The following is a 23,804-nucleotide window of genomic DNA, read 5'->3' as shown; positions in this document are numbered from 1 at the left end:
TTTTATCCTTATGACATTTTAGAACAGAAACTGACTCATACCTCCCTTTAGTTTTTGCTCAATGTTCAACAAAAAGATGAATGTTTTTTATGATGGACTATAAGCATTTTATTGTCCTAGTAAGTAGCAGCTGCAAAATCTGATGCAGTTTAGTGTGTGATAAAGCTGAATGCCACACAGTGATTCATTTGAATAGGAGCCAAGCTAATATTCCTTACTGGGGTAACATGCCTGCTAAAATGTTTTTATGGAAGTAGGATATCAGATTCATGATGGAAATTTGGGAACTCCCATTTTGGAGGCATTGAAAATGAGTTGTTCAGATGAACAAGGTATTTATACAGACATGTGGTGTAATACTGGATACTGGTTTAATCTTTTAGTAATCCAGACATTACCATATGGGCAAACTGCACAGATTGATCTGATGAGGCCTCACTGGATAAATGAATATCCTGCTTCAGTTAATTTGCTGAGCTTTTACGTTAGCTTTTATCAGGAGAAAAAAAAATGCTTTCCAGCACATAGTTTATTTGCAGTGACATATAAAATGAGACTGATGACAATCAACACAGATTTAAGGCAGCTTGTTTGACAAGCAGCTCCTGATGGTTTGGACAGTTATCTGGAGGGCTTTCTTTTTGTACTTCATTGTTTGTAGCCAATACACAGCCTTTCCAATGTGGAACCACCTTTGCACATACATATCAGAGAATGCACACAGTTTTCTCCAGCATTTTGCTTTCACTGATGTACCTGCAATAATTTTGCTTAATGCCATAATGGGTTATTTAGTTTTGTTATCAACCTCTGCTTTCTCAATCTTCTGTCCTGTGAGGAACTGCCATATTCCTCCTCTGTAGTTCTCGTTTCCCAGGGCATATACGAAGGCATCCACCGTTGGCGCAGCCTTGGCAACAAGGGCAGGAATCTGTCGTGAGACACAATATTTATTAATAGCAAAATGCACTGAGGAGCCAGTTGGCTGATTTCAGCCTAGGTTCAGTTTCCCTTTACCAAAAAAATGCCTGTCTCCAATGGTAGTACTGTGCTACCCCCAGAAAGATGAGAAGTAAAAGCAAGTTGGTTGGTTGGAAGTCCTTGCTCCAGAAATTATAGTCCCCGGGTGAAAGAATTTAGATTGTTATTGCTTGAAACAGGGATATTTCAGTTGAGAGTGGATACAAACACTTAGGAGGAGTGAAGGCTGTGCCATGGACACCTTCTGATGAATAAATGGGCTGATGTTGCTAATGCATTTTATGTGGGATAACGAATACAGTAATGAATTTGGTGACCTGCAGCTGGGCTGATTCTTGGGGACTGAATGAAAGTTGAAAGGTTTCATATGATATTACTGAGTCCCAGAGGTGGTTTTGGAGCCAAGACTCGTAGAATAAAGGGGAAAGAGGAGGCAGCATAACCTTAGGAGAGATCAATTACAACTTTCTTGAGGACGGCAAAGTATTAGAGACATGAATGAGACAATCAGTCTCTTCAAAACTGAAAATTTTGAGCTGGTACTTGACTTTGGGAAGGACACAAAAAGCTCCTACACACCATGAAGCAGAACAGGCTACAGACCCCTGACTGCTGAAGAAAAAAAATCCCTGACTTCCCAAATTTCTGCTTGATCAAAGCAGTAATGCACTGCTTGTTATATCACTGTGCTTAGCTGCTTTCCCTTGAAAGTGGTAGATGAACAGAATGCTTTGAGGAAAAGATCTACTTCATGTATATGTGTTTTAACAAGTAAACCCAGTTGTGAGTAAATTGGCATTGTTCCATAGGAACAGAGAGAGGGGAGTAAGGAGAATGTCACTGTCTGGATTCCTCCGGGCGGCACAGACCTACCATGCGGTATTTGGCTGGAATGAACATCACATCCTCCACTGCTGCATAGGAGCATAGAAGGCAATAGGGACCCCAGCAAATGAACAGTGTCTTCAGTGGTAAACCAGTGTTAAACTGAAAAACAAGAGCAATAAATTCCTTTGCGTTTCACAATCACACCCTGCACCAAATGGATGGGAGAGGTTTGTGTTCAGCAGCAGGAGAGGATCAGCCAACAGGATGTGTGACCCCACTGCTGCTCTGCCTCCAGGGCTGCCTGTGCAGTGGGCACAAAGCCCTGTCCCAGGTGTGGGTGGGGAGTGGCAGAGGTGGCAAAATACCTTATGGTAGATCAGTTAAATCAGAATGTGTTCTAGATATGGAAGCCAAGGCCAGTAATTGCAGCTGAAGGGATAAATCAATGTGAAAATTTAAAAACAGGTAAAATTGCTGACTTCTTAGATGGTCTTGCAGACAAATACTGTATGAAGCCACTGCTCTGGCAGTGCAACAGATGGATGCAGTGGCTACATTGTGGTAGTAGGATTCCTCTGTCCTTTATGCTGGGGCCCTATCCATGGTGTTCATGGTCAGCTGTTTCCAAGTATCTTAAAAGTATTAATGACTAGAGAAACAATAATTTCGTCCCTAAATTTTCTTAATTGTAACTTGTCTGCACAGCTATAGAATATCATAAGAAAGAAATCACATGCATGTAAACTCACTGAAAAAAAAGCTAATAGACATAATGATCACTGAGATTTATTCAAGAAATATGTAGAGGGCACATGTATTTATTCCAGTCAGCTACAAACCAGTCTGCCTGACTGTCTCTTTGCTGATATAACACTCCCCTTGAGAACTAACTGTCTTTACTGAGTGCAGGGGTCAGGCTGTGCCCACCAGCCATGCACAATGCCCCAGACTGTATGGCCTGCACCTAAGGAAACAACTCATATAATCACCACATTCCCATAAAACTGCCATGCACAAACCTTTGTTTTCAGCTCATAAAGATTTCTGAATTTCCTCAGCCAAGTGAAAACACAATGTGTATGGGAAGGCCCTTTTCCCCCCATGAGGTGCCTCCGTGTTTCTGTTCAGAGCTGTAGTTCTGTCTGACTTCCTCAGTGATAAGCTAAGGGCTTGTAGCAAAGCAGGAAATAACAATCCTTCCTGAGCTAAATTTCTCTGGATAAATATTGATATGCTTTTGGCAAATATTCTGTGTTAATTTTGTGAGGAGAGTTGGACTAGAGTTGATGGAGGGAAATCCTCAGGATCACTGGTCCAACTCCCTCTTTGATGGGGAACTGTTTACAGCACTAGGTTGGGGCAGATGTGACCATCTGGTAAAATGTTGAAATCTCTAAGAATAATGTTTCCATGAACTTTCTAAGTGGCCCTATCCTGTGTTGCACTACCCTCCTACTCAAGTAGCACTGGGGAGTCAGCACAGAAGGAGCTGAGCCGAAGCCTTTGTGAAAGAAATAGTTTTTTTTTTTTTTCAAGGACTTTGCCTCCACTGGATGTAGCCCTATTTTGGCAAGGTGATTGCAGGGGCTGAGGGAACTTTCTTACCTTATAGTTCCCACTTTTCCTGAACTTTTGGTGTATGGACTGATAGGCCGTCAGCATGATGAAGCCCGGGACCAGGAAATTGAAAGTAGCCATAGAAAAAAGGTATGTGGCATAGTTTCTGGAAAGGGTGAGGAGGGGGAAAAAAAAGAGGTCGTTAATTCCTGTCTAATGTATCTATGTAAACTTGCTGTTGGTATTTACCAACTTGTATTTTTAAAATTGCTAAACCCAGTTTTGTCAACATGCTTTAGTTGCAGCATTTGCTGAAGGGCAGTTAAACTGTGCCATGCTGTTGTGTGGGATGAATAATACTGTAGAAAATTACGACAGGTATTTGCTTTCTAAACCCAAACAACCCTACAGTCCGGACATTTGCGCTGGACTGTATGAACTCAAAACCCCTTCGAAAGAGGTTTAAGTCCTAAACACAGAAAAGATGCAGCTTATAGATGAGCAAGGGAGTAGCAGAAACATAGGCACCAGCCTCTCCCCCAGAGGAAGCTGTTCTCAGATGTCACCATGCAAGTCAAGGCAGCCTTTGGGAGGGACATCTGCCCCAGCAGCAGTGATGGGGGACAGCAGCTTTGGTGTGCTGCCGAGGCCACCCCGGGGGATGGCAGCCTCCAGCCCACCCCTCTGGGAGCTGGCCCTGGCCCTCACCTGTCCCCTTTGCTGTAGTCCAGGGTGCAGCAGGTTCGGAGGGGTTCGTAGTCGTATTCCCCCCACCCCAGCAAGGGCATCACGGCCCAAAAGGCAGCAAACAGCCATGCAAACACTATCATGGAGATGACCGTGCTCCACTGCAGCCTGCTCCCTGTGGGAAGAGAAAAGGGAATCTCCATGATCCAAACAAAACCACTGGGAAAAACTGTCTGGCCTTGGGCCTCAGGCAGAAACAAACAGCTGTCTGTGTTTTGTACCCTGAAGCTGACCTGTGTCTGGAGGAATCAGTCTGGCATAAAATATGAAGGAAGCTTTTAGACTTTAGGAAATAGCAAACTGTACTTCCCTTTTGTGTGCTTTACTTAGACAAATGCTGTATTGCTGCTTAGCTTTGTACCACACTGGAGATACAGCTGCTGTTATAAACCTTATATTCTTGTGTTTTGGGAAAGTGTTTAGAGACTCAGGTGAGGCAAAGAGTAGAATGGAACAGGGTGATGCAATAAATAGTGTTTGAAAAAATAGAGTCCCATTGCAGGGTGTGGGTCAGATCTGAAATGTGACTCTGCACACACTCCCCAACCCCTGCCTACTTCCTTCCTGCCTGACTGGGAGTGCAGGGCACACGTGGATATCAAATATACTCTGTTCTAAAACTGCTATTCATCGATATATATATGAATATATACACAAAACCTGACAACAGATCTCATTCTAAAAATACTACTGAACAAGTAATTTTGCCCTTAAGATCATTGCTTAGCCTGGAACAGGAAATGTGAAGCTCAGCACTAGTGATTTTTTTTTCTAATTTTATAATAAAAATGTTCACTTGTGCCTATCTCACTTGGTTTCATAAAATATCACAGGAATAGGTCAATGGATGAAACGAAGGACTAGAAACTTCAGAAGACACAGGAAGTATTTCTTCATGGAGAGGCAGGCAGGCCTCCTTGCTGCTGCAGGATATTGTGTTAGTCTTGCTGCTTGCGTGTCAAAAGGTCTGGATAATTTTGTTATGGAGGCTAATGTCTGTCGTCATGGCCGTGCTGAATAATCCATGACGCCAGCTGCACCGGCAAGGAGAACGGTGACTTTCCCCACTGCTCCTTTCTAATCAAATCTCCCATTAGGGAGAAGTAATGATGTAATTTTCGCTGAGGTTGGGAAGCAATCTTTTTGTCTGCCCTTAACAGCAGCATCATGACAACAGGCAGGAAGATTCAGCCAGTTCTGACCTTTCTCAGAAGGGACTGGGGATAAGGTGTGTGAGGTGAGGCCCTGCCATGGGGTCAGATGTGGCTGACTCATGGGTGGAGAGCATATGGGGCCACACAAACTGGGGGTCTCTATAAGGTGGCAGCTCCAGGAAAGACCACAAACTCCACAGTAGCTATTTTGAGTGGTAATGTCCTTGTATATTTTAAAGAAGGAAAATAAAGTGAGTTTGTTAGTGAAACTGTCCTTTTACAGGGATGCTGGTTATACCTCTGTGCTTTTTCTTATCTTCCACAGGTTCTTCAGGGAAAAGAATTAGAGTTTGAATTGCACTAAAAATCAACTTGGAAAATTTGTTTGGTGCAGGTGTTCAAAAATTAGTCGTGGAAAAGAACAGGTGTACACATTTCAATTTAAATACCAGGAAAAAAGGTAAAGAATATCCTTTTTATAAATACTCTGTTTTAATATGGTAGTTACAAAAAAAATTGATTTTTTTTGTAATTTAAAACATTATTTTGTAATAATTGCTAGTGAAGAATTATTAATGACTGATATCTGTCTTTCATATGATTCCTACATAGAAGATATATCTTGGTTCAAAAGCTTAAATATTGCTTTGTAATACTGACATAATATGACTCTAGAATTACATAGATGAAAATAAAAGAATAGGTTTTGATTTAGGGAACTAGCAATACAAGTAAAACTTTTTAGTTACTTGTAATTATTCGTAATCTCTCTGTTTCAAATAAGCAAAGTAGCTTAAGCTGTATCTTTCTTAAGTGAGTGCAATTTAGGTATATGCTCAAACAAGCATCCAAGATGTCCATTTGTGTTCTACATAGCAGTTCTTGTATCTTGGCTTTACACAACTGTAACTTGAAATTCAACCGGGACAAAGCTTATTACATAAGCTGTCAGCTTTGCTTTGTGTTTTACATATTCTAGCAGCGTTTTAAAGGCATTATCAAAAGCAACTGCACTGAAACCTGGATCTGAATTGTGTATCTTTTAAAACAAGCTTATGCCAAAAGCAGCTTTATTGCTTTGGGAATAAAATTTTGTAAGTGGTAAGCCCTCTGGTATTCTGAAAAAACCCTGAACTAAATCCTGTGGGGTTTTTGATTCTCAGCAGTTTTTGTAAAATAGTTAATATCAGTTACTTTTTGTGGTATCTTGTGGCAGAAATTTTGTTCTCTTTTTGTCCCATCCCTTCACTTCATGAACTGCTGCAGTATTGTGAAGGTTTCAAAGCACGATGGGCCCTGACTGAGGCACTCTGATGGCACCGGGGCCTGGTCACACACCAGCACCTTATGGATCTTTGCATGTAACAAAAAGATCCTTGCATTGATTTCATCTGATATAATCCCACCTTCCCTGCTGTCATCTTGCACAGAAAAACTGGAGAAACTCTTACTCCCCTGTCTGCAACCACCTGTGGGATCTTTCGTGGTGCCCAGTCTCTTGGTGCCACATCTTTCCTCTGGCCTGTGGGCTATGTGCAGGCAACAAGAGAGTTGTGAGGCCTCATGCTGAAATGGCTTTCAAGTATTTTCTATCAAGAGTGGCTTTAATGAAGATTGCCATGTTGAGTTCTTTAATGGGAAAAGTGCAGCCCATAGAACACTCCAGGGGAAACCACCCCGTGCTTGTGGCTGGCAGTGCCCTGCCTCAGTTCCCTCCACCCTGGGGAGCCCACATGCCTGGCAGGGCTCTGGGAGCTCAGCAAGGCACCACTTCTCATTTTTCATTAACTTGCTATTTTTTCCTCTTTATTTTCCTAAATTTTGCTTTAATGTTTGTGCCTTTTCTATGAAAAAACTCTAAGAAAAAGTTTATTTTAGTTACTTTTCCACATATGTTAGGGATCACCATTTTCTTATTAGATGTAGAATAGAGGACTATGCAAAAATGGAGTCTGGCCCCAGGCATGTCTTTACAGCCTGCCTTTGGAAATCTCATCTGGGGCTGAGTTCCTCTATTCTCTCTCCTCACACTTAAGGAATCCTATTTTGGAGACTGGAAGAGAGAATCAGAACTAACACAATTAAGTTTTTCCTTTTGGCTTTAACCTTTTGCAAAATGAGATTAATGGTGAAGCAGACCTGGTGAAATCAGCTGCTTGTTGACCCTTCAGAAAATATTTACTCGCACATTAAAAGCAGCTAAAAATGTATGAATGTAAAAGTATAGAAGCTTGATATTATTGTAGTTTTACCCGGAAAAAAATACTTTCAGTACAAGAACAGTGAAAGAATTGTGATTGGTTCACATGGCAAAAATGTCCTCCCCTGAGAAGGCTGACAGTAAGAGCCTAGGTGGAAAGCAGTTTGGTTGTTTTTGTGCACAGCAGGCCACTGCTTTACTTTAAATGACTTTTTTGGGCCTGATAAAATTTAACATAATAGCTGTGTAGGTCCTAATTCAATTAAATGTCTAGGCATGGAGTTCAGCGTATGCTTACAGATATAATTCCTAATTAGGGCCCAGTGCTTGCAGTTTGGTCATATTAAGTCTAATCACTCTTGTGCTCTGGCTTTCTCCCTTTGAGAAGCAAAAGTAAAGCTTCTCTTTTCCATATAGTGCAATATAAATACAGGGGATTTCAGATGGCTTCTGTAATTGCTTTGGGACAGAACAAGGTCACTCTCATAAACAGAACCCTCCCCCCATCATTCAAAGATTACTAAAATTCTGATGTCAAGAGCTTAAATTTTAGAAAGTGCTAGATAGAGCATGGGATATTCATCCTTTTGATTATGATGGCCAGTATTTGGTGGCATAACCACAAACTATATCTCCATCTTTAGTTTGAGGGAACGTTTACAAATGTAGATTTTTTTTTTTTTTAAGATTTATGATTTTTTTAAATGTTTAGCTGATTTTCACAGAAAGAACAAAAAATACATCACCGACACAGTGGCTGCCTTTCAGCTAGATTTCAGCCTGCTGTTCAAAGGGAATTTCTCAATCAAAATGTGAACAGGATTTTCTATGATGGACAGAAAAAAGTTTGTTTTCCTCATTCTTGCAAATGGTTTAGCTATAATAGCTGTATAATATTAAGTTATGATATATTCCAGAACAACATGGCTTGTACCAGACTTCATGGCATGCATCACTTAAGATTAGAAGGTTGTCAAAGACGAAGATATTTGAAAGTCTTATAAGCAAAAATATGTATCAGTCATAAGTAAAGTAGGTGTTAGTACCTACTTAATCTGCTTTGCAAAAAGCACCAGTCACTGGTGCTCACAAGTACTCATTTCTTGTAGAAATAAGAAAGCTGCAATGCGTAATAGCTTATTTTGTGCATATTATTAGAAAAAGCTCTTTAAAATAACCTAATTAAGGGATTTTTTTACTCCATTGATTTTTTTTTTTTTTTTTTGCTGTGGTTCTCCATGATCATAGAGCTGTTCTGGTGATTACCTTCTGCTTCAGCGAAAAATGCAAGATCTATATAAACATTGATATTTTGTCAGGGAAAACTAATACAGGTGCAAAACTAGATGAAGGCAATGTGGCAGGGTGGCTGCAGTAGATGTGACATGAGTTAAGGATTTGCTCCTAATTTGACAGAGCTGACAGCTGAAATTGGAACAAATGGTAGTTTGGTAATTTTTGAATACTGATATAACAACCCAGATTTCCTTGAATGTTAAGGATTAGATAAAACTCACTGCGATTCTACTTCTTGAAGTCGAATACTGCTGTGAAATCCCTGCTAGTTTTATTCATATTTTCTTTTGTAGTATAGACAGAAGTAATGACATAAATCACTTCAGATTTTCCATTTCCCCCTAATTCTTAAATGCAAGTATAAAATCTTCTAGATTTTTTTTTCTTTCCTTTTAAAACTGTAACTGTACTTATGAAAGGGAAAAAACTGACCAGGATCCTTCCCCTCTCCACAAACTTCTGGTGGCAGTGTGACACCTCCTTACCAAAATGAATAATGTGCTTGATTGAGATGCCTTCAGCAAGGACATCTCTGTGGTAGGTGACTGCCTGCTATCCAGGTCACTGATCCCCTGGGATCTCCACCAGCTGCCCTCTGCCTGCCTGATCCCAGCTCCAGAGAGGCCTCCCAGGCTGCTGCCTCTTTCCTCCCCTGTTATGTTAACGTAATTCAGGACATTTTTCTTTTCTGAATGGCCAAGGAGGGAGAACTGTAATGTCTGCCTTGATATAAACTGTCACCCTCTGTCCTGAATGCTTGGCTGCTGACAGACAACTTCCTCAGAGTTTGCCCTTTCCTTCTTCACTGTCAGGTGCTAACATAAAACTACTTCTGTTTTCTTCTTTTCACCTTAATGATCAAATTTTGAAATACAATTTTATCTGGTTTTCCATCTTGCTGGTGATTGACATTGACACTCTTCATATTTCCCTGCCTTTTCTCCTCTTACTGCATACTTTCAGGCTATTTCTTTGGTTCTCTTCTCCTTGCTGTGAACAAAGCACCTCATAGGCCCCAAAGCTACATTTAGGGGATGAAAAGATAGTTGCCCAGTGTGGTTGCTTGACAGAAAAAAACCAAAAGAGGGCAGAGTAAAATATCTTGAAACTCTACCTTCTCTATCACGTGTGGTGGTAATACTATTTTCGTCCTTATACCAGTTAATATCAACCTCACTTCTGAAGAGTGACTCCTCTAGTTATCAATGCACTCTAAAGGCTAGCACTTTGTCACTGAGGGTTGTACTGACTGCCAAATTTAAAAACTTGTTTGTTTTCAGAATGCTGGTGAGCAAATTTGTGTTACTGGCATCCAGAATGACTGTAAAGTCCCAAATTTTCCTATCATCGTAGTAATCTCTCACATTCCCGTCAGCCCCTTCTTCCTCAGAAATACGGATATTGGATAATCCAGTGTCAAGATGAGGAATGCTACAGCAAAGCTTTTCTTGGGAAACTGTTAGGACATGACAAAAAAATCGGAGATGATGTAATTGAGTTTGGAAGGATTATCATTTCCTGGCTAATGAAGATACAAGGTTGATAGCTTTGTTTTTTAGGCAAAGGTGTTTTGTACCTTCTGTACAGGCATGCAACGTGCACCAGTGTCAACAGGAGTTTAATGTATGGATTGAGAACACAGTATAGCCTGGAGGCTTGATATAGCATGTTTGTGAAATATGAGTTAATCTTCCTTGCAATCAGCATGTGAAGGATGCAACTAGAAAGGGCTGGTTTTACTGGAGTAGCCCCAGGGCCTGAGCACCTTCTGGGTTTTAGGTTTTGTTGTTCAAAGTGTTCACTGTAGCAGCCATGTTTGGCCATCAGTAAGTAACAATTTGAGCAAAGTAAAGAAGTTTGTGCCCTTAGGGTCTCTCTGCCTGTGCTCTTAATGTAGTGTGTGCTCATGACTGGAGGAAGTCATGACACAAAGGCATTAAAGTCAATGTTGCAGAGAGCAAAATGTCTTTCCAAGACATGCTTATTTTCAGGCTCTCTCTTGTAAAATACAGATGCTGCTCTTCTAGCTCCAAACGCATTTTGATGTCCAAGGGGTGTTAGTATGGAGTTAGCTTACAGCCTGCTTTTTTGGGGTCCTTTATCTAGACATGAAAAAAAGAATTTCCTTGCCTGAGTTGAATTCCTGCAAGAGTTGCAGAACAAAAAATTGGCAACCTTTTCACCTCAACAGGATCATCAGATTGAATATATTCCCTGTGTGGTTTGGGAGTGTTTCACCATTTGCTGCTTTAATCACATGGAGGCTGTGCCTGAAAGGTTGTGTGGATGCTAACAGAGGAGGGCATTGAAGCACTGCAGCTCAGCAGTTTCTTCCCCAACAAATGTCTACAATTTCCTTTAGAAAATGTTATGTGAAGTGGTCTGAGCAACCTGTGCTTTATCACAAGAAAAGGAGGGTTGAATTTGTCTATCAACATCGCCAAAGAGACACAGCTTTTTTTGAGAACAGTGTGGTTACATGAGGTGCTCTGGATTCCTCATTCTTCTAGAAAAAAACAGGCTTTAGCAGGAAACATAAAAGCTGCATATCTACATGGGAGGACCTCATCTGTTTCTCCCAGACGGCAGAGCTCCCACATGACTGCCAAAATGGCCAAAGAGTGCAGATTAGGGCATTTCAAACATTGCTGAGTGCCAGGATGTCAAGAAACATAGATCAGTTAAGGTTGGAAAAGACCTTTAAGAGGTTCTCTGTCTTTTCAGAATAGGTTTGTATTTCATATTGTGTCTTCTTCCCTTTTCATAACGAAGGGCATGAAACTGTATACCCTGTGCTTGTCACTCAGTCCCTTCCCAATAACTTTTGAGAACTCTGGCTACTTAGAGTAAACTGGAGGAGGAAGTGGGGACTGACAGGTACTAAGTTGCTGCATTTACTGTGAAAGCCACTGTCTGGGGAGAGGTGAGTCCCCATGAAAACACCCACAGAGCAGTCAGCATGGGTCTATCCTGGTATACAAAAGGAATATCATCCCTGTGCACCGTGTTTTATTTACAAGACAGCAGGTTTTGCCAGTTCCAGTGCTCACAAGGCTGCCAATTTGTTTTACAGTTGATGATAAAGCCTTTTACTGTGCTTCCCAACTTCTGGGCTAGCTAAGAGAATGGAGTTATTCTCCTGTATCCACAGCGGTGGCTAGTGCACGGTTGGAGTTCCAGCACAAATCCTAGCAGTCCCTACAGACACCAAATCCAACTCAGCACCCTAATTCAGCAGACATTTCCACTCTTGGATTGAATTGAATGCACAAATGAAGTATTGCCAAATACTGGGAGGAAGTTCTGTGATAGAAGTCAAATCCATATATTCGTAAATCCTGTCAATCTCTACTTCTCACCTAAATCAAAAATATTCTTTCATAAGTTGACAAAAAAGGACAAATTTATTTTCATAGGTTGATCTCCCTGTCTAACATTAGATTTCCATTAAATCCAGCTAAGGTGTCAGAGTTAGTTAAAAACTAAATTGCAAGAAAAAAAGAAACAGAACATGGCCTTCACTAAGGAAAAAAACCCACTTGAATACATTCCTGCTCATATCAATTAATACTTAAAAATAGCTCTGCTGTTTTTATTGAAACTTGCAGATAATTTGTTCCTTGCTTGGGAACAAATGTATCGAGTTCCAGTCCTCATAAGGGGGCCTGGAATAAAACATAAACCCCACAAATGTCTCTGGCACCCCAAAATGCCTGTGTGTCACACAAAGGGGCTGCTGAGCTCTGTCTGCCTGATCATGCCTCTGCATGGGCTCTGTTCCAGCTGCTGTCTCTGCAGAGGCAGCTCTCCAGCTACATCAAATTCATCAGTAATTAGTAAACTCTGCATGGGCATAAATATCTGTTTGGTGTGCAGCAGGGTGTTGGATGAAAGCCCAAGGTGAATAGATTTTTCCTCGATGTGAAAGAAAAATTTTGTTTGGGATTTTGTTTTAAAAATCCTTGTGGCTTAAGAGAAATCATGGCAAGAGTGTCACGACTTGGATGTGATCTGGAAGAAGAAATATCTCCTGAAGGTGGTTGTTGATTGCTCCCTGTATGGGAAGAAGTCCTTTGGAGAAACTGTTTATATTTGCTCTGTCTCTAGTGGGTAAAATAAACAAACTTACGTGTAAGATACACAAATAATAAATATGTGCTTTCTTTGATTCTCAGAAACCCAAGCAAGCTGCCTTGTAGCAGAATCTGGGTGGGGTTGCTCAGTAAATTGTGGCCCTTACTTGTACAGTAGTGATGGTATCGGTCCCAGGCGACTGCAGCGCTGCAGTTAATGCTGGCTAGTGCTGTCAGGAAGCCACAGAATCCATGAATTTGACAGCCCTGAGAGCCATAGGGCCAGTATCTGTCAACAAACAAGGAATATGTTAAGAAAATGATGGAGAAAGATGAAGACACGTTTGGAAATTGCATTAACAGAGAGGGTAAAATGATAAGACTGTGCTCGAGCTCTCCAAGAGACATTGTAAAAGATGCTGTTGTGGTTGCCTTTAGGTATATGCCAGCATTTTTCTTGCTGTGATGTCTGATACAGTACAGCAGCTATTTCTACTCTTAATACTGAGAAGAAAATATAACCCTGCATTTTTGTATTGAAAAGTTCAAATTTAAATTTGAAATCTACATTTCATCCAGTTATCCACATCTTCAAAATTTGTATCCTTTATGAGCAACCAATTTGTCAGTGTGTGAAAGTAGCAAATGAATTTTTGAAAGTCAGAGTTCACCATGCAACACAGTACAAAAGCTCACAACAAATAAAAATACTCTCTATAGCCAGACTGAGGCCTCCAATATCTTTGCAGACGTAGAATAAAAAGAAGGAAAAGAACTTCCCAATGTCTTTGCAGACACAGAATGAAAAGGAGCCATGACTTTTTTTTTCTTTCTGTGTTCATCTAAACTGACTCTTATGCTTGTAAACACAGCTGTGAGGCAGAAATCTTTGGCAATCTCCTTTCTCATATATTTACAGAACACCAGTGTGATACATAAGGAGACTACCCCTGGAACAGGAGACAGCTTACTGCTTGAGGGGCTGGGAAACTTGTGGTCCTATTTGAAAGAAAAGGTCCTGCAATGGTTAAAACCAAGCTCATTTTGATGTATTGACCTTGGCTTCTCAGCTCCAGTTCTGTAAAGGCATCTTTATTGACTACAGTTGGACATAAGTGTCTGAAACAAGACTGACCTATATAGGAGGTAAAATATTATCAATTAAGGCCCCATTGGAACTTATTTACTTATTAATTTGTAAATACTTTTTATAGCCATTAAGAGAGAATAAAGTGGTCACATTCTGGCTTGAAATGCATTTCTGTTTTCAATTAAAGGTCTTTCCAGAGTGTAAATATATGATACCAAGGTGAAATTATTCATCAGCTATTTTATATAGTGGTGGTGAGTTTTTTGAGTATGATTTGCTTGTGATTTGTTTGTCATAATTATTTACTAAAATGCTTGATATTGTTTCTGTCCTCTGATTAAATGATTGACATGTATGAAAATGTAGAAAAACAATTGTGTCATAACTGATGTGAACTCCCTGGTAACAGATCTGCATTCTAATTTTCCAGAAACTTCTCAAATAAATGCTTTAATGGATAGGTTAATAAAAAAATCGCAAACAGATAAAGACTTGCAGATAAATTTGGGGTCGATCTAGAGGTTTAGTGAAATGGTATTTTGGTATTCAAGTAGCTTCTGTAATGACCGGTAAAGCTGTCTGGTTAAATATCTTCTATAATCAATCTTACACTCTGTCAGTGATTATACACAGTAAAGTTTGCTTTTCTGCTTGCCTGGTAGGACTGTGTAGAGTTTCATTTTCCCGTTTCAAACTGAGAGAATAAGAAGGTTGGCTATGTGTTGTGGTAGAGAGAGAGAGTCATTTAATTACTCTGATCTCTTACAACTTAAGCTATTAATTTTCACGTGGTTCCTCTGAGCATCCCTTAGGAAAAGCTGTAAGATGTACCTTAGGAAGCTGGAGAAGGCAGCGATGAACGCGTTGATGCAGATCCCGCAGTCAGCCAGCGCAACGCTGACGACCAGCAGGTTGCTGGGCGTTCGGAGCTCTTTGATTTTTCGGAAGGAGAGGATTGTCAAGCCATTCAGACAGAAACCGAGCAGGGCTGAAAGACAGAATTGTTTGGCGTGATTCAACTGGGAATGGAAAACATCTACAGTGATGCTGTTGTTTTCTTTAATGAGGGAACAATAATTACAGTGGAAACTCATGCGCACGCAGGGAATAAATCTGTAGTGGTCGGTCTGCACGCGAGTTACAAAGGCTTTCAGGAGAGAAGTTGGAGGTGACAGCTGAAGCCAATGCTCCAAACTGCATCAGGGATATGGCCAGTCACGTGGAGCAGAAATGGTTTGATCTTACTTGTAATTCTGCTTTTTGTTATAATAAGAGAAACTGAGTTGTCAGAGTTCATCCAGGGACACATAGTTCAGAGCAAGGGAGATGCAGGGGAGGCAGTTTCAGGGGGGCTGACAGCCAGCATATGCTGCTGGTGTACACATCTCCAGACCTGCCTTTGATAGAGAAATGGGTTGTGTTCAATATCAATTATAACATTCTTTTGTGTCTAAGCAGAGAAATCCCTCAGCTGTGTTTCAGTCAGCCTGGCTCCCTTTGGGCTTCTGTCTAAGGTTAGCCTACACAGTGCTTGAATCACATCAGCTCAATCTTATTACTGCCCCTCGTCAATAGACTATACATGGAAAGGAATAATCTAATTATGAAAAGCAGTCACTGACAGATTTAAAAAAATAAATAAATGTTGGTCCCCAGACAGAATCATCCAAGCAACCCCAGCTATTCACCCAGCATAGAGCTCTGCCACCCTGAAACCCATTTTTCACTGGTTTAAATTCAAGCTTTGTCCTTTAATGCCCTTTTCAAGGTGACCTGAATTATTTTAGCTCTGATGAGGCTCTGACTCAACATCCAATCTCTAAGTTTCACTTAGATGAGAGACACGGTGTCTTTTTCTTTGTGTTCTTCTTGGAAAAAGAAATTATGTAGCACAGAAAAACTCTATATCCCCTAATTCTGTAAAGCAGTGTAGTTACTTATGCTCATTGTCTTAATTCTGCAGTTACATAAGATGGATGATTTTTTTCTAGTCTAAAATCCTGCTTCTACCTTAATTGCATTAATGGCTGATGGCATAACCATAGTAACAGCTGATGTGTGTTTATTACACAACATATAACAAAATATTTCCAGGAGAAATATTTGGAGCCATTTGAGATCTGCTGTTCTTATTTCCTCCCTGCCAGATTACCTCCCACCCACAGGGTAAAACTGCTGTCAACTCTCCCAAATGCAAAGAAGCCTTTAGGAGAGATATGTTGTGAGCATATTTAGAGTAGAGCTGAAGAGTTATTACTACATCAACTTTTTCTGTCTTTCCCTTGTTTTTTGAAGCCTCAGGCTTCACCACATTCTGCTCTCTTGAAGGTCAGCATGAGTGTACAAAAAGAGAACTTACTAAATTTAAAAATGATAGCTTTGAATTTTCATTTTCAGATCAGCAAATGTGTCCAGTTAATAAAGTAAATGCAACTCTTCCCCATAGCTTTCCTGCAAACTGCACTTATAAGCTGCCACAAAAAATAAAAAGAGGGGTGTTCATCACCTTTCTCTCAGTGAGAGAAGTGAATTAATCTTTAATTATTTCGTTTGATCTGCTAAGTCTGTTGACAAAGAGTTTTACTGCCAATCTGCTGGGCACATTCTGCCTAAAGCCCTACAGAAAATAGTTGTGTTTACTAAATCATAAATGTGTTAGACCACATCTAGTTTTAGGTGTCGTTTACTTTATTTTAACTTCAACAGCTGCAGGTCCCTGGCACCCCCTTTGCTAACTGCCAGGTAATTATAAGTTCCCAGTTTTGTTGCAGTCTCTCAACAAAGTGGCTTATGCCTTAAGAAAAGTCCACATTGGCTAAATGAAATTGATACAATTTGTTTACTTTTACCCAGCAGCCCTTAATTGCAGCTCTACCAACACAATCTGGATGCGTCCTGAGAGTTCACAGGCTATTTTGGATCTATGGTGTTGGATTATAAGAGAGTCATCACAGCCCACAAAACAAGCAGTCCAAGTTTATTGAGAGATCATCAGTCATTTCAGTATCCTTCCCTTGAGGAAGATAAAATTGTCTTTAAAAGTCAACAACAAAATCTTAAGTCCCCAAATCTTGAGAAGTACTTCACTGCCACAACCATGCATAGAGTGCAGATCTTCATGGCAAACAGCTTAGAGCTCCCCTTGATTTATTCAGCAGAAGTACTGGTAATGTGGCCACAGTAACCACGGTCAGTGTACCACAAATGCTGCTGATTATTTCAATTTTTCTTCCCCCTCTCATCACAAATAATAGGGGAAAAAGTCTTACTGCTGCTGAGGTCCCACATCGGACTTACCTTCTACCAGCAGGGCAGTGCCCAGGGCAAACACCTCTATTTCAGTGAAGCCTTCAGGGAGAGGGTGTGGAGTGACCATTCCTATGGCAAATATGTCAAAAGATTTAACCTCTGCCCTCTGTTATAGCTGTAGGGCTGCCTTTTCTCCAGATCTCTCTACTTCCAGTGACCCAGGGCTTCTTAAAGGAGCAGCTCACGTGCAGACACATGCTGTTATTATATAAAAGCTTTGGGGTTTTTACTCCCGCCACTACAATCCCTGCAAGAATGTTATTAATGATGGGACTAGCATCAACCCGCACTCCCCCTTCTCCTGCAAATCGTATTTCAGACACCAGCAAAATGAAAGCATTCATTGCAATTACAACAAGTTCTTTGTAGAGACAAGATTAAAAAACCTGTCCAGTTAATTCTGCAAGACTGGAAAAGAATTAAAGGTTGTGGAACAAAGGAAACGTAATATATAACTGGGAAGTGACCTGAAAAATAGAGGCACTCATTGAGTTGGTAATTAGAGGAAAAGTATGAACTGATAATTTCTGCAGCTTGTAGGTCTTCCCCTCACCCATTTTTTAGGAACTGGCCAGTGCATTTTTGAGGCAATAACTGTTCTGTATAGTAACATATCTCCCCTTTGTAACTGAGACTTAAATTAATATGCACAGTGGCACAGCCTGATTGAAGGCAAACACAAATTACTGATTTTGAACCTTAAACATACAAGGATGTATGTGAGCTGCCCAGTGGTGAGTGCTCACAGGACTTTACTTACTGTCCTTTGAGAGATGTTTGAGGACTGCAGTCGTGTACTGTGGCTCTGGAGTATGTACTATGTGCAGCTTGTCCAACCCCAGCTGACTTCCAACCACACAGTGGATTCGAGATGTAAATGAGACCTTGTCATTTTCCAACAGATTCAACCATTTTCCTTTCATTTGTTGAGCTATTGATTGATTAACTAACTCTTTGAATGCCTGGATCCTGTAGAATGGAAGACAGCAGCTTTCAGATTCCAAGGGAAACAAACAATACTTTTTTAACTGTACTACTATTATTTATGTAATTTTTAATGCCTGTCCATTAGAAGTGAGCAACTTGGCCATACTTCTAAATTTTTAGCCTACATTTAGAGTAGTGATAGCTATGATAACTACTATATATGGTTGTTTTCTTCTAATGGTACTTCATCCTACCCTTTTTAGTGCATTTGTTTCCTTTTTCTTCAACTCTCATCCTTACTACTTTTCCCCAGACCTACTCATTGCCTTAACAAGGTGCCACTGGCATGATAGTGGCACTACTTTGACACGTAACTTTCTTCATCCCCACAATTCTAGAGCAAAATGGGAGCAAAAAGGTTGCTGAAGCACAAGGGATGTTGGCTTCCCCCAGCTCAGGTCCCACACTGTGCTGACCTGGGGGTTGGTTGATTGAGGGGTCAGGCAGTGTGAATTTGCTCCAGACACAGCCAGAGCCTGTTCAGTTCTCCTGACTACATGGTGGAAGTGCATTTACAGTCAGTGGTCTTGGCTGAAGATAGTGGTGGATTTTTTGTGTTTTTTTTCTGAAAGCTGTGCCTACAGGCTGTGATGCCCAGGAGAACTGATCAGAGCTTCAAGGCTCTTGTGAAACCATCTTGCTGTGCTTTTTTTTATCTCTGGCATTCAATTTTCAGCTTTTTTTGAGGTAGGTAATCATTTTGATGGATATGCTCTTGCATTTTGAAGTGGGATTCAGGAGGGCATGATATTTGTTAGGCTATACAGATGTTTGGTTTAAGCAGGGTAAAATTACATTGCACCACATAAATCCATCATTATGTTTGTCTTTCACTCACCTACATGTCTTAATGATAGAGAAGGTGACAGCCCTGCCTCCTCCTAGCAGGGAAAATGGTTGATCTAAACCTGTGTTTTAATAGTGATCATTGCATGTTCTTGCAAAAAATTAGGGCTAGGTCTTGTAAATGTGCTGTAAATCTTTTTAGTGTGACAGTTCTGAAAGTGGATGGCTCATTGTAACGCTTGTCAACATAGAGCTGCACATCTCTTCTGGACTGGGTATAAAGGACCCAGATATTTGAACCACCCTCATGAGGGTTTTCAGGTGCTTTTAGTTGCCTGCCAAAAGTACTTCACCCTTGCTCCCAAGCAAATCTCCCAAATGTGGACACTGGTAGTTTTGTGGTCTGTTTTAAAGTCTGTGGTGCAGACTTTGCTCGTTCCAAAACTAATCTTTCCATGAAAGTAGGCTACTACCCCAACCCCCTTGGATTTAGCAGATCTTTATTAGGCTGAATATTATGAACTTGTTGGCTGCTTTTCTTCAAGTATCTTAACAATTTCCATGCCTAAACCTTATTTACTTTATTGTTGCAGAGTCTAGTAGCACAAGTCAGTCATAGGCAAACTTTCCAGTTTCGACATCTGACTTAAGTGTAATTGATGTCAACAGGAACTTTATGCATCAGTCTCTCAGTACTTTTTTTTGATGCTGTGTTAATCTGATTTTCTAATGCTACACTGGGATAGTATGGGATAGTATATGGTCCAATATGGCTGCTAAATTAAGTTGTAAAATCAGGTTATAAATGGGTTTCTTCAAGCAAAGAGAAAGTGCAAATAGGGAATAATAATTGAGTTTGAAAGAATCTCCTAATGATAGTTCTTTTTCCAGTTGGTAAAACAAAGCTGCATTCATTTCCTTTCCCTCCTTTTTATGTAAGACATGATGTCACATCATGTATTCCTGTGAGGCCAGGGAAAACATGCAAATGATAACAGGTTTGCCAAAGACATTTATTAACTCCCTAAATGATGAAGTTTTTAGTGATCCCTTTCTTATGCACTCTTTTAATAGCTACTCACTGTTTCCAAATTCAGGGGAAGGGTCTTTTGCTCAACCTGATGTTTTCTTGCAACTTTATATTTTGAATTCCCACTGATCTCCTTTCTGCATCAATAAAACATCCATTTCCTTTTTCCAACTGTTGTGGTTTAACCCCAGCCAGCAGCCTCTCACTTAAGAATACTTCACTGGTTACTAATGTTTTTGCAGGGAATATGGAGAAAAAAGTTCTGATAGATTCTTGCCAGATGTCTCCATGGATTTCATAAAACTGTATGGATTTGGTGGGAGCATATTAATCTTTGTTAAATAGCATTGGTACAAACACAACAAAAAAAGGTGCAGTACAAAGATAACTGAGCGCTCATGCCCTCTGAATTTTCTTCAAGCAATCAATGCAGATTACTGACACACTTTTTTATATTCACAGCAAGAACTTTCTTAAATTGATGTATTATTATTCCTCTGCCTTCCTAATCCTTTCTTCTTATTCAGGTTTAGGCAAATCGTTTTAGACTTTTTTTTGTTGAAATATGCCTTTAAATGACAGACTGCAGCATTTCAGCAGCAGCAGGCTGGGAATGCAGCAACACAGGACTTCAGTCTGGTATCACTGAAGCGAGCAGTAATCTTGGTCCTCATGGGAAGTGCTTCTCATCTAGGAAAGGAAACAGAAAGCATATTGTCTGGGGACCTTCTAGCTGCAGTTGTGTAAAGTTGTTTCCCTTTGGTAAGAGTGATTTAGAGGATGCCCCAGACTGCAAATCGGCAACTGGCACTGGCCATGGGAAGGACGATGCAGGGAGTAAGTCCTCAGAGCAGCACGTGGACAGCCCTCTGGAAAAGCCTGTGGCCACTTAATAACCATTCTCCTTAACAGTCTACCAGCATAGCACTCTTCTCCATCTGATTTTCTCTGCAGTTGCCTCCAGAGCTGTTGTAGGAAGATGTGGTGAAGCCCTGGGTATAGCCAAGGAGGCTTGGGGGAGGTAGGAGCAATGGCTGTGATTTTGGGGAGTGAGCGTGGCAGCCCCAGGTCTGGTGGGAAGGAACGTGAGGGGCTCCAGAGCAGGGTTTGAGCTTTCTGTGAACAGGATGGAGAGGTAGGGCTGGGAGGTGCTGCCATTGCAGAGGAAGGTAGAGGAAAGGGCTCACTTGTAGGGCACCTGTACCCTGGCCTGGTCTCTGCTCTGGGGCTGGCTTTCCTGAGCACTGCTGTACTTCAGTCTTTAGAGAGTCAAAACTTGCTGTAGAGCTGAGAGGCATCACCTTTACTGTTTGAGTTACCTCTGCAGAGGCAGGTAGCTTAAGTCATACTAAATTGAATACATATTTGATAAATATATGGGAATCCACCCAGGCTAGAAAATTAGTAAAGTTACTAGAACATTAATTGCATCCTAGACTTCTTTGCTGGATGTACCAAACATGATTGTTATCAAATATGTAGAATTTTTGCCTTGATCTGTTACCTGTCTCTCAAAATGCTTTTTAGACACCTATAAATATGTTTTGCTTTCAGCTAGCCTACTAGTTTTGGGGTCATATAGATATGCTATCTCTCTGCTGAACAGTGATGTATTTCAGGACTTTGGAGGGGAAGGCAGTCCTACAGAATACAGGATAGACCTAACATTGTTAGGGTATTTCCCTCTTGGGGTTGAGGCCTTCCCACTGCAGAATAATAACTCTTTCAGTTCAAAGACCAGTACCCAATTCTCGAAAGAAACTCACGGGGGGCTTTCAAGTGAGGTTTTAGTTGTATTACAGGGGGATTTGCACACCAGCTCTCCTGGTGTGCAAGTCTGTTTACTATTGCTCTTGTAAAGATATGTGGTACTCTCTGAAATATTCCTCAATGAGTCTGTGCTACTGATCACATATGCAAATGAACTTGTGGACCATGTATGACAAAAGCACCTCGTTTTTTCTCTCACTGTGGTATCGTATATCTCGCTTGTCTTAGTGGTCTTCTACCAATGTCTCTGCATCAGGAGTTCCCCAAACTTTCTGCTGATACTTCCCTCATAAACATTAATTAAGTCTGAATTTAGTGTAGCTTTCCTCAACTTCAGTATAAGATCTGTGTTTATTTAGGGAGGGATTAATCACATCTAAATTTTTCCCATATAAAACCCAAATGTGCTAATTATCTAGGCTTTTTCTTTATTGTTGTTGCAAGGAGTGCGCAGCTCCCAAGCATCATCTTAGGGCAGGACAAACTGTGCTCTAGAGACACATCTTCCTCTTCACTGACTTGAGAAAGCCCAAAGACGACTTCAGAGTGATGCTTACCTTTCAGGTGACCATATTAAGGAGCAACCCAGTTGTTGGTATGAGAATGTAAAAGATTTGTGGCTTTCCACTTCTTTCAAAGCTTGAGGTTAACCACAGTCATTGCCTGCTCCTCTCTGCTTTAGGCTTCTTTCTTCTCCTGAGGGCTCCTGTGGGAACCTGATCAAATAAACATTGTTTACAATAGATGTATCAAGGCCTCTTGTGTTATCCAAGTGCACTTTTTAGTGCGCTTCAGGGACAATCAAGGGAATTATTTGTAAACCACACCTGTGAATTAACCAGGGCTTTCCCCCCCATTTCCATAAAATGTTACTGTTTTTTTAAGGATTGCCTAATTGTTTTAGCCTCTGTTATCCAATCCTTTGAGCTCAGTTAATAAGCAATTTCTTTAGGCTGAATTGCCTTTTATAATAATGAAACTTTTAAAACCCACATTATTTTATCTCACAAAACAGAATTAACCACGATGAAGGCAAAACCTTCAGTTGTACTTTTGTTGTCATCTCTGATGTGAGAATGTTGCTGAATTATTGTTTGCTTTGTAGTTAGCTAATGAAGGAGGGGAGGAGTGTTCATGATGAGCCATTTCCAAATTATAGTTCCAGGCTCTCTTTTTCAGTTTTCAGTTACTTCAGTTTTGCTAATTTTTAATTTTTTACAGTAAAAAAAAACCCAATCAATCTCTAAATAGAATATTTGGTAGTCAGAATCTCACCATAAAGTAGAGTCTTGATCAGAAGATTGCCTTTAAGACAGACAAAAATGTGAGCTGTGTGTTACAGGGGCATCTTATAGGTAATCTACCATGTTGGAATAAGACAGAATGCACAGGAAAGAAATCATTTTGCTTATGGTCCTTCAGCAAAATAAAGTAACCTGTCAATCACTTTTTGTAAGACATTGAAGCAAATGCAAACAATAATTAAAAAAATTTAGTGGATACATTTACTTAATAAGGTAAAAATGCCTAGAATTGTTGAGGGTAAAATGTAGGCACTGAGGAGCAAATTGTCAAGAAAATGAGAAGCTTGGTTGGGTTTTTTTTCCCAATGTATTGTTAGAAAAGCTTAATGGCTTTATGACAGGTGATTAAACTCTCCTTAGATGACAGGATCTTCCAAGGACCTTGCACACCCCCTTGCTTCTGTGGGAATTCCTTAGGGACAGCTGTCACCAAAACTTCATCTCCTTATACATTTCCTGCAGGCTGCAGCTCAAGTGCTACCTCCTGCTGCTGCCCTTGGAGCATCAGCATTCCCCAGGGTTATTCTGGGCCAAGTGGGACTGCAGGCCTGCTTTTGCCCTAGCAAAGATCCTCTGAAGTAAACTGAGTTTCTCAGAAGATGGGCGTGCATGAGTTTAATATTACTGTGCCTGCAGGCAGATGGGACACACGAGTCAGCGCTTAGAGGAAGCTCCTGATCATTGTAGTCTTC

The 23,804-nt window shown here is 40.6% G+C and overlaps 1 protein-coding gene across 1 annotated transcript; it reads right to left on the bottom strand.

The window, feature by feature from the left end:
* Positions 1-467: 467 nt before the first annotated feature.
* Positions 468-17,380, bottom strand: RGR (retinal G protein coupled receptor). Its single transcript, XM_051799852.1, has 7 exons — positions 17,224-17,380; positions 14,758-14,914; positions 13,004-13,125; positions 4,075-4,228; positions 3,415-3,532; positions 1,855-1,968; positions 468-931 (listed from the first exon to the last, which is right to left on the bottom strand). Exons 1-7 carry the CDS (start codon positions 17,300-17,302, stop codon positions 788-790), a joined length of 888 nt encoding a protein of 295 aa, XP_051655812.1. The 5' UTR covers positions 17,303-17,380; the 3' UTR covers positions 468-787.
* Positions 17,381-23,804: the final 6,424 nt, after the last annotated feature.

The sequence above is a fragment of the Manacus candei genome, unplaced genomic scaffold, assembly GCF_025592945.1.
Source record: "Manacus candei isolate 608988 ecotype Guabito, Panama unplaced genomic scaffold, ASM2559294v1 h1tg000050l, whole genome shotgun sequence".
Lineage (NCBI taxonomy): Eukaryota > Metazoa > Chordata > Aves > Passeriformes > Pipridae > Manacus > Manacus candei.
This window is presented reverse-complemented; position numbering and strand designations above follow the sequence as displayed.

What these genes read in the sequence shown, in the direction of transcription:
- RGR (XM_051799852.1), bottom strand. Translation starts at nt 17,302, where the DNA reads ATGGTCACTCCACACCCTCTCCCTGAAGGCTTCACTGAAATAGAGGTG. An exon ending in CACTGCCCTGCTGGTAGAAG is followed by an intron (nt 14,915 to 17,223) that starts GTAAGTCCGATG and finishes TCTGTCTTTCAG; the next exon opens with CCCTGCTCGGTTTCTGTCTG. An exon ending in GGAAAAGTGGGAACTATAAG is followed by an intron (nt 1,969 to 3,414) that starts GTAAGAAAGTTC and finishes CTTGTTTTTCAG; the next exon opens with TTTAACACTGGTTTACCACT.